General features: G+C 41.8%; 1 protein-coding gene across 2 annotated transcripts; it reads right to left on the reverse strand.

The window, feature by feature from the left end:
* Positions 1 to 8,219: 8,219 nt before the first annotated feature.
* LOC120455729 (mitochondrial import receptor subunit TOM40 homolog 1) lies at positions 8,220 to 11,268 on the reverse strand. 2 transcript variants are annotated; one of them, XM_039642144.2, is made up of 5 exons: positions 11,073 to 11,268; positions 10,536 to 10,769; positions 10,082 to 10,344; positions 9,408 to 9,825; positions 8,220 to 9,314 (listed from the first exon to the last, which is right to left on the reverse strand). In XM_039642144.2, the coding sequence occupies exons 2-5, from the start codon at positions 10,747 to 10,749 to the stop codon at positions 9,175 to 9,177; spliced, it is 1,035 nt and encodes a 344-aa protein (XP_039498078.1). In that variant the 5' UTR covers positions 10,750 to 10,769; positions 11,073 to 11,268; the 3' UTR covers positions 8,220 to 9,174. The 2 variants fall into 2 exon arrangements, with proteins under 2 accessions (XP_039498078.1, XP_039498077.1); XM_039642143.2 differs by having other exon boundaries at positions 10,536 to 10,899; positions 11,073 to 11,263.
* Between the last annotated feature and the right edge of the window lie 23 nt (positions 11,269 to 11,291).

The raw sequence follows: 11,291 nt of genomic DNA on the forward strand, positions 1-11,291 counted from the left end.
GTCGCATTAAATGCACACAATAATAACCCCAAGGTGGCAATCGAGGGTTAAGAGACATCCAGCGCACGCCCATATCGGGCGTGGGCGTGGGCGTGGCAGCAACGCCCAAGTGTCGCATAAAATAAACATTTTCCAAATTGACACTTGCGATTCAAAACCAAACACTCAATTGCTGCAATGCCAGCGACACCAACACTAATACCAGCAGCTGCAACAACGAGAATTGCAAAAACAGCGACACAAAACACTATAAACAAATGACATAAATGGTTTTTTTCAAAATAATGTTGCAGCTTCTAAGGTATTGTAAAACTATTATATGAAGTTATTACTTAATATGTTTATAATTTTTTTATTCAGTTTAAATACGTTGTAGCTGATAAAAAAGATACAAAAATTTGAGAATTATTTTTGGGAGATGCACATGCATACGCATTTCTCTCAGTGTGCGGTGCCGGGACGACACCATCATCAACTACAACAACCACAAAAGCGAGGGGTGAAACAACAACTACGGCTGATGTTGTCGTTATCAACTAAAATTCCTTGCATCGACGCACAGGATGCGCCAACACTTCGACACGAAAGCCTGGCTATGTGTGTGTGTGTGTGTGTGTGTGTGTGTGTGGGTGTATGTGCAGGGGGAAGGGGGGAAAGGGGGAAGGATTTTCAAGGAGGTAGGAAAACGGCACTCCAGTGGAGCCATAGAAAGTCACCGCCAACACCGCCACAGTCAACGCCATGACCATTATCGACAACCTCAGCCTCCACTGCCATTTAACAACCAGCTAACTTTTCGCCACCCCCCCCTCCCCCGTTCGCAAAAGGACTCCGCCACCCATGTCCTTACCGCATCGTCATCGACATTTATAAACTGCACTCACACACACACACACACACAAACACACACAAAACACTGTCCAACTGTCCCGCACAGTTGCCCGTGGAAACTTTGCAGTTGTTTGGGCTGTTGCTTCGATTTCCCATGACTGGTTTTACTCGGTTTTTGTTTTTTTTGTTTTTTGGGTTGGTAATCTGAGCAGGGGAACCAGTTCCTCCCATAAATAACGTATATCGTTCCCTTCTAATGATAAAAAAAAATGGAAATTATTATGGCAATATTACTAATAGCTAATATTACTACTGTACTTTTAGACCATAAATGGTAATTACTTCAATTATGAATAATGTATAAATGACAACAAATATACAGTGACGCATTCAAATGATTTCTTGTAACTGATGATTTTCTTTTAACTACAAATAACTACGTATTAAGCTGCAGTACTGATTACATTTTTTCGAAAAATTCATAATGCTCCTTTTTTTGGAGCTAGTTCCTTTCAATAAATCGCTTGGGAAGCGAATCGCGCAAATCGAATAAAAGTTGAGACGGCATTTTTGTTGCTCTAACGACCATTTCAATGCGACTGTAAGTGAAGACGATAATGCTGATGATGATGATGGGGTATTGGGTACTGGGTACTGGGTAGTGGGTATTGGAATGGGTTTGCTGCTTCACCCGATGAACGATAATGAAGCCATGCACATGCGGTCCAAACTCGAAGGAAGATGAGTGGATTGCAGGATGCGCCAATGGAAGCATGATGGGATGGTGGGATGCTGGGATGGGAGGAGCGTTAAGGAGACACAACCATGGCCACAGTCACGGCCACAGGACCAATGTCTGCCACTCGCCGGACCTCTCAGCTTGTCCACTATCCTGGTCACTCCTTTATGCCTTTTTGCAGCTATTTCATACGACACAGAGCGAAAAGAAGTGCTACTGGTTATTTAAATCGGTTTTTTTTTATACTTAACTTTTTGTATACTGATTTTATTAATACTATTATTATTATTTTACTACAAGTTACATTAGTTTTCAATGCTTGAATCTTATAATGTATGAACTTCTTTTTGCAGTGTACTAACTGGCATCCCTTTTTTGTGACACACACACACACACACTTGCACAGCTGCGGAGTGGCGAAATGGAGAGTGTAAAAAGAGAAATTCCTAAATGAACGATATAAATTGTTGGCAGCCACAAATAATGAAAACACTTTGCGGTCATTTAGCGCTATTCGAAGCTCTCGCAAAGATACTCACACCCACACCCACACACACACACACACATACACACGCAGTCTGTTGACAGTTATCCTTGCCAAGTCGAAGTGGGTGAGAACGAGATGGATGGACAGATAAATGTTGGGTTCCCAGCTCCAGCTCCAGTTCCAGCTGCAGATCCTTTTCGTCCTTCGTCTGGCGGTGACATTTTTTCTGCATTGACCCCAGTTCAAAGTCTATTGCAATTTGAAAATGACATACGAAGTCCATTAAGCGCACAAATGTGCAGCGAATGCGGCACAACAATTGCCGGCAGGACCGCATCCTTCGACCTGCGTCCTGCAGCTGCATCGTTACTCCATTTCGGACATCCAAGGGATTCCTAAGCGGCAAAGGCACGGCTCTGGGTCTGGAATGGCCAGTTTGGGTCCTGCAACCCAAATTATCTTAATCAACTGAAAGACACAGTGAAGAGTGCCTAAGGCAGACAAGTAAAATGAACTATATTTCTGACAACTTATTTTATGATAATACAAGATGGTCAAATAAATATAATCAAGGCTACAAAAAGTACTAAAACAAAAGCGTAGTGATTAAAATAAAATGGTAAAAGGAAAAGGACGATTTTCAATGTCAAGAGCAGTAACGAAGGATTTATTTCTTACAAATATATATATATTTTTTTTTTTATTTAAGAAGCATATATTTTATCGCTATAGGCTAGGGATACTGTTCGCCCAAATATGAACGCACACCACCTAAAATTCGACACAGACAAAGGACAAGGGCTAAGGACGAAGGACGAAGGACGAAGGATGCATCGATATCCACGTCTAAGCCTTAAACGTTTGTTCCATTGATAATGAACATTGACAACTTTGAATGCAGACAATTGAATCTTAATTTCCACCGCACTCTCCTCCAGCAAAAGGATGACCAGGATGGCCAGGATGGCGTCCTAGGAGCAGACAGACGTCGAATCCATTACGACATCATTCCATGAATCAATGTTTGAACACAATAAACATTTATTTATGATGCAGCAGAAATTTTTATTCCATTTCCACCAGCATCTATATGATGATCCTTTGTGCGACAATTCGATGCGAGCTCATTTAATTATTATTTCGTTTTGTTTGGTAAGGAAAAAGTACTTGAAGCTATAGAAAATTACTAAATTGATGGGATACCATTGAACTTAAAGTGATTGTACTTTTGATTGCTCATGCATATATTAGAAAATTATAAAAAGCACCAGATTAGCTAGAAAACAAGTATAGGTTTGCTGAGTTATTCATCAGAAGAGTATATAGTTTTATTGTCATACTAAGAAAATACAAGAAATTGGATTATTTGAGAGCACTTCACAATCTGCTGCCTTGAATTTAGCTATCTGCTGACCTAATCCATGAATCAAATGTGCACAATGGGCATTTATTTATGAACTGGCTGCCTGTCCACAGCTGCTGGAGAATGGCTTCAGCCGAATAGTTGGGCAATTTGTTTTATTACCTGACTGCTGCAGTTGCAGTTGCAATTACACTGCCTAAGTCAAGAACTGTGCAAAATACCAATAAATCCTTTGAATAAACAATGCCTGGCAGTTAGGCTCATCAACTTGCTGCTTTCTTACTTTAAAAGAAAGGAAACCACAAATAAAAAATATTTGATTTTTATGCACTGTAAAGAATGCCAAATAAAATCCGAATTTTATTAATCATGTTTCAAATAAGAAGCCATAGAATTTAGAAATAATTATATACTCATTTAAATAAATTCATAAAATGGCTATGCGGCGTAGTGCTGCTGCCTACCGCCAGGTGGCGCCTGCCACTGTCGGGCTCATGAACTAATTGAGGCGAAAATGGCAGACGACTTGAGTCCGGATTTCTGTCTGCTCACGCTGTCGCACATTTCACAAACAGCAGACAGTCACGCCCCCACCCCGCCCACCTCTGCCCCTTATTCTGCCCATATGGAAACACCATAACGAGAGTGATAAATAGGCGTATGAGCAATGTGGCTGCTGCTGCTGCTGCTGCTGCGATGGCATCAGTTCGCATTCATTATGCATTACAAGCTGCTTAATCGGCGAGTCGGCGAGTTGGCAGATCTTGAGCGATTTTTCCATTAAATTACACCGAAACTCACAGCCATGACACCACCAGAAATCCGAACTTCCCCTGCCACCGCGCCAAGTATCTTAATGGGAAATGGTAATTCGGCGAAAAGAAAATGCTCCCATTATAGTTCTCTGCGATTTTCCCTTTCTTTTTCTTATATTTTTTTTTTTGTTCTTATGCTGGGTGTGAGGGGTTAAATATGGCGAAACCTCATAATTGGCTTAACCGCAGGAAATGGGGGGAGCATCCCGTGGAGTAGCTGTGTTAAAGTGGTAAATATGTCAGCGGCAGTGAAGATATAAATTTTCGTTAAGTAGACGCGCACACGCAATCGCTGGCAGAAAGTAGAAGAATCACTTCGCCTAGAATTCAAGTTGGCCAGATGAAGATGTGTTTTTCGCAGTGGAGTGGGTGCACATGGTGCACCGCAAGAAACGAAAATATGCTTAAGATTTGTATCTATTTTTCTAGATTTTTTTATGCGCGCAATTATAATTACTAGATATTTTTAAATTTTTATATAGTAATGTAAGAAATTACCTTTTTACCTTTTCATTTATGCATTTTTGATTTCAGTGTAGTAGGCAATAATCGGTTGGTCTAATCTTGCTGCGCTTGAATGATGATGATGTGCCACGCCCACAGCCTTCCGCCCGCTGCACACACACACATACACACATGCACACACGAACGCAGCCTTAATTACAACGTGCCAAGAGTTAAGCCGAATATTTTTTGGTTTTCGCTGGCGAAGACGAATGAATTGCTGTGGTGTGGCCAAAAAAGGGTGGCAGGCGTGGCAGGCGAGGCAGGGGCGACAGGGGCGGCGGAAGATATAGGGGGCGTGGTACTGAAGGGGCCAAGAAATTTTTGGGAGAACACGTGCGCACATGTGCAACTTCCGTTAAAAATCTATTGCTAACTTTCAACAATTCACAGACACAAACGTGGCCAGGCACACACACACACAGCCACATGTACACCCAGAAAAACAGACACACACACCCACGCACACATATTTGAAAGGTGCGCGCTTTGGCTGTTTGTGTAAGTGAGTTAGAGTTTCCTGCAGCTGTCGTGGCAACTTCCGGTTCCTCTTCTTCTTCTTCTACTCCTACTTCTACAACTGCTTTTGCAACAACGTTTATGTCGACGCCAAAGTCCATGTCTCAGGCCAAAACCCCCCACCCCACCCAGCCATACTGCTCTCTATCTCCTGCATGACGGCTAAAACACTTATTTGGCTTAAGGCTAAAAACTCAAAGCCGAAAATAGCAATAACAACTAGAAGCAGCCAGCAGGAAAAGTCTGGAGGTGAAAAACGTACAATAGTAAAAGCCAGCAGCTTAATGCACTATATAGGATTAGGGGTATATTTACCTTGAATACATATCTTAATACAATGAAAAGCTAAACGGAAAATAGTTCAGTAATGCAAGCAAATCAATATGAGTAAGTTACATATTTTCATGCCTATATTTAGACTTTTTGAGATTTTCGGGGCCTATCATTAGCCATTGCTCCATTGATGCGCAGGGATAAACATGGGCAACCTAACGAATCCCTTTGCCAACGCATTGCTCTCAATATTTTTTGAACATGCATTTGTAATCAGCAGACGTAGAATGTACGGATGAGTAAAGTATGTAAGTAGTACGCAGCCTGCTCCCTGTGTGTGCTTAAAAAATTGCACAAAGTTTAAGCTTTGTATGCACGTGTGCATGGGCGTGGGGAAAAAAAAAAAGGGGGGGGGGGGGGGGGGGGGCTGCAGAGTCAGTCGTGGAACTGTTGCTGAAGTCACGTAATTCAAATAACTAAAGTTGGCGTAAATATGCCGAGCATACACACAAACACCCACTCACTCGAATGGAGTTGAGTTACTACTACTACTACATACTACTACTACTACTTCTACTGGCAAAAGACAATTGCTCACGCACTTACTTGTTGTTGCGACCGGCTTAAAGTTCATTAATTTCTCTCACTCTGCTTGTAATTTGTTTTAAGCAAACAACTGACGAGAATGCTGCCGGCTCTCAACGGGGCTTACATTTGCATCAAGGACTTCCGGCTTGCCATGCTCATACACGCCGAAAAGTATGCAATGGATACTGCACTTTCGCACACAAATGTGGTTGAAATGGGCGTTTGCTTGCAAAGAACTTATAATGCTTATACAGCTTCACTATTGAGAAATCTTTTGCAATAAACACTTTAAGATTACATACTATTAAAGAATAGTTAATGATAACTTTAAAATCTCCAAGCAGCAGACTGAAGCTTGGAAAATTGGGTATGAGCTGCTAATTACACGCTAAGCTCCACATTTTTCAGCAGCCAGTGAGAAAAGGCGAATAAACACTTTAGCACTTTAGCGCTGCAGTTTGGCCAGCACTCTTGGCTTAAGTCCTGGCACTCGAGGTCCTGCCTTATGAGCCATGTCGGGATTTGGTGGCCTGGCAATGGACGTCTGTTGCGTAATTAGTTATACCAGATTTGTCTGCACACAATTCGCTCGGCTACTTTATATGTTAATGAGTTTCTGCCGGCTGCTGAACCCACTTGGCCAAGTTCGCTCTTCTTTTCACATTTTTCACAAAATTTCCTTTGTCTTGGCCCATGAGTGGAGTCTGTGCTTTGCGACAATTGAATTGGAAAACAGCTTTCGCGGCTTACATAACGCGTTATGCACTGAAACAAAATCTAACTTCTAACGGAAGTCAATAAAATGCCTTAAGTCACTTATCCTAATTAAAAAAAAAAAAAATAATATTAAAAATATACAAAAATGCTTATGAGCTTATTGTTTACTTTTGAGCTTTTAATTCACTTTTGGCAGCACTTAAAAACGATAATTCATGTATTTTCTCTATGTGTACTGCCCAACATGGCAGCTTCTCTGGCGGAAAAAGAAAACGCTGAAAATTTCACAAAATATGAAAGTCGCTGTCCTGCTTATCGTACAAATGGCATGGCCAGGAAAAGTCAAAGGGTTGGCGTCGGCGGGGTGGGGGTGCGGAAATGATGTTAGGGGGAAGGGAACAGGGGGAGGAGAGGGGGGGAAAAGTCTGCTAAAGCGGCCGCTTTTTGCCAAAGTTCAAATTGCATTTGGCAAAAAGGAAGGACACGGGCGAAAAGAAAATGTGCATAGCAAAAACCATTTTGATAGACAGCGGGGCAAACAGGAAAAGCGGAAAAGCACCACATGTGTGTGTCTGTGTGTGTGTGTCAGTGTGAGTGTGGCAACATTTTCTTATCTAAACAATATTGCGACTACTGCACTTGCAAAGCGACAACAACAACAACCGAATCGCTTCTATGGCTGATTGAACAAAGTTTGTGTGTTGTTGTCATAACAATAGGGTATCAATGGGTCGTCCCAAAAATCGAAAATCAAACATTTTCAACAAGAACAAACTAGTCAAAACGCATCTATACATACAACTCCTCTGTACTAATTTATACTTATTTTATTTAAGGTATATTCCAAATTAATAGGTATCAAAGTGTCGCCACAAACACCGCGCATTTGCACAGTTTTGCGCCAACTTTTTGAGTTTGGCGCTGCAAATGGGAAAATGACAACACAATGTACTTGTTTCTGTTATTTTGTCAACAACATGTGATGCCAAAGACTCTGATCGCCTTTTACTGGAAATTCTAAGCAAAAAGCTGGTTGTTTTTTAAAATATCCCGTAAGGACACAACAAATATACAATAATATCTAAAACCTTAGTAATATTGATACATTTCCTAAAAGAAAAATTATGGTCTATTTGCTTGCATAGATAAAAGCAATAGTCATTTTGTTAAATATTCAAGTAAACATACACAAATAGATCAATAATGTACTTATCTTTGAAATCAAATTATCTCATTAGCAGCACATTAAGTTGTGACTTCTTATCTTATCTTCTTAAACAACTTCAACACTTGACGTGGCCCAGCCCATATGATTTCATAAATATAACAAAAAAAAAATGAATAAAAATAAAAAATCCTAAATGAGAATAAAACTAGCGGAGATTTATTTAAATTGTTTATTTTTCTAAAACCTATTTTATCATCTGGTTTTCTTTGTTGGTTTTATGGTTCTTGTTTTGGAACGGGTAAATTACAATGTAATTTAATTCTTTCACATGTTTAACATATTGTTTGGGTTTTATATTTTATACTTTATATATTTTTTTTAAGGAGTTTGATTTGTTTGGTTTTCTTTCCCCTCACAACATTTCGGCGCCGACTCTATTTGAATTCTGCCTAATTCTTCCACGCCATAAGGTAATAAAGGTTGTTTTAACAAAGTATTTTTGTTATTAAAACTAATTGTAAATTTATAAATTATAAACTTAAAGCAGTTTGTTAAGATTTTGATAGCTTGTTACATACAATTTATACGCATTTATTATTTCTCATCTCTGCTTACTGTTTTTCTTTTTTAATTGATTTGTATGTTTGGAGGAAAATAGCTGGTTGTTCTAAATAAATGCGTACGTTTAGGAAGCAACTTAAAATGTACAGTGACAGTTTCTTGTTGTTGTTTTTGATGTGTGTGGGTGTGTGTGTGTACTGAGTGAAGAAATGTATAATTGTGGAATATTTCTCATTCTTGTATTTTGAACTCCGCGTTTATGACTCTGTCAGTGGGGAAAATCGGTCGATTAACAACGGACGACAAACAGTGGCACACTGGTACATAATGGATTAAAGAATAAAAGCCATTCCATAGGATCCCAGATCCCTGCTGGCCGCCTCTATTGGGATGCAAGGCATTTTTTATACACACAAGCGACAGATCATCATAAAAAAGGTTTGTTAGCTGATTTATATCTCATTGTTTAGTTGTTGTTCTTGCTGTTTTTTTTTTTTTTTGTAGTTGTTGCTGTTGTTAGCGGATGATGTGAAAAAAGTTACAATGGATGGATGGGTGTGTGCTTGGGGTCTGAGGCTGAAGTAGGATATGGCTGTCCAAGGATCCGGCTTAGCCGATCATCAGCCCGCATCCGAGTCTAAAGTTGTTCTTGACGTGGTTCATGCGTCCGCTCAGGGCTAGTGTGAATGGCAATGGAGCCAGACGCTTCTCCAAAACTCCAAAGATTTGCCAGTTGGAATCAATACCGCCTAAAAGACCAAACGGTTTAGTTATTGGATTCGAAGAGTTAAGAATGTTATAGTCTTGCTAAATAGAATACAGTTAGTATATACACCACTCACCTCTGAAGACCAGATCCGCCTTGGGCAGATCGATCTGATAGGCAAGCGTGGCCACCGACTCCTGCATGCGCAGGCTCGTCTCCACCTCGGCACCAATCTGCAGCTGGTCGCTGGCCTTCTGGTAGTAGCACACGTGCAGACCGCTCTGTCCCAGTGTACCCGACCACACCGAATTACCAGCCGTATAGCGGCCCACGGCGGACACAATGGCTATCTGACGGCCGGGGACATTCGGACCAAACTGGTAGGCCAGTTCGGCGCCCAGGGCGAGGGCTGGAGTGACTGACTGCAGATACTGGCCAACGACCACGCCGGAGTTGGTGAATATACTGGGATTGGCCACCGTCAGCGAGGCGGTGTAATCATTACCGCGATAGTCGGTCGTCAGCTGTGTGGCCACCATCTTAGAGTCCTGGATCTGTGGATTATAGAAAAGTGCATCTTTAGTAAAGCTAATAACTCAGTAGAATGGGATATACGTTATATACGATATAGCTTAGGTGATAAATACCAACAATCAGCATCAGTATCTTAGCTTCTTACTTTCTACTCTATTTTGAGCTCTATTGATGATCCAACTTAAGTACATTGGCTCGATGCTCAATGGTCACATGAAATAAGTGCTTAAGTGCAAGCAATAGCATCTACCCAGCCTAATCCCGGCTAGAACTCACCTGCGAGGCGAATTTACAGCGCAGACGGGCGGAGAACTGATGGATAACGTTGGCGTTGAGGTTGCCCGACGGATCGATGTCGCCCAGGAGCACGGGGAAAGCCTCCGTGGGGCTGTACTGCTTGGTGCCCACATAGGTGGCTCCGAAGCGATATCCACTGGGCACCACATTGCTCATGTTGATGGTGTGCGACACCTGGAAGTGATTGCTCAGCCCTTTGTTCAGCATGATCTTGGCGCCCTCGAAGGTGATGGCCTGAATGTCTGTGGCGAGGAATGAAAAGTGCGTTGATAACATATAATATATAATAACACCCCGCGCGATGCCTGCCCCCCGTTTATGCCCCATCTCGCTCTCGCATGTTGTAGGTTATGTCATCAGAGGTGCGGAGGCCTTTTTGCGGGCTCTTTTTTCGGCCGGAATGACTGAGATGTACTGACTGAAGGCCACATACCTTTGCACTTTTTGTGTAGCTCCTCAACGGTGCCGGGATTCTCCAGCGGAGCATCCTTGGCGGCGGCAAGCGAATCCGAGCCTCCGGCTGACGAAGAGGATCCGGACGGGGAGCCGGAATCGGAGGGCAAGGGAGCCGGTTCCGGGAGGCCGAGGCCCAAATTTGAGGCGCCACTGGCTGGGGCGCCGGAGGAAGCCGCTAGCACGTTGCCCATTTCGAATGTCCCGATGTAATCTATGTAATTTCAAAGCCAACACGTTTTGATATCGGACTTCTATATCGGAGGTTATTATGTCTCGGCCAGTGCTACCAGATGGTCGGATGGTCTTTCGCCTTCAACAAAAGTTGTCAATACGTTCTATGCCTAAAAAATACCAAATAGCCTGGGAGTAAGTTCATCTGGCAGCACTGACATGCGCGTGCAAATTTGAAAAAGATTTTTGAACTTCTTTATAAATTACGAAGCCTTGCTTCTTTAATTGGTTTTTAACATTAAATTACACTTACACGAAATGACTGAGGGATTTAGAGAGTTACCTGTTGCAAGGCGATGTTCACGTAGTTGCCAGACCGCTGCGGTTTCCAATACTTGCGGAAATTTCAAACAAAATCTAAATTGAACGCGACTACAAAGGTGTAGAAAAAATATAGGAATCGTATTGTGTATTAAGACTTATACGTTCCACTTAAACCGAACTATGCAAACAATTAAATAAATGAAATAGAGACCAGATATGCCGCGAGTTGGGATTTTTC

The sequence above is a fragment of the Drosophila santomea genome, chromosome X (genome assembly GCF_016746245.2).
Source record: "Drosophila santomea strain STO CAGO 1482 chromosome X, Prin_Dsan_1.1, whole genome shotgun sequence".
Taxonomy (NCBI): domain Eukaryota; kingdom Metazoa; phylum Arthropoda; class Insecta; order Diptera; family Drosophilidae; genus Drosophila; species Drosophila santomea.

Bases quoted from the DNA above. Each gene is read 5' to 3' on its own strand.
- LOC120455729 (XM_039642144.2), bottom strand. From the start codon at position 10,749: ATGGGCAACGTGCTAGCGGCTTCCTCCGGCGCCCCAGCCAGTGGCGCC. The intron at 10,345-10,535 runs GTATGTGGCCTT...TCCTCGCCACAG, and splicing joins GCTACACAAAAAGTGCAAAG to ACATTCAGGCCATCACCTTC. The intron at 9,315-9,407 runs GTGAGTGGTGTA...TTGGTCTTTTAG, and splicing joins GGCGGATCTGGTCTTCAGAG to GCGGTATTGATTCCAACTGG.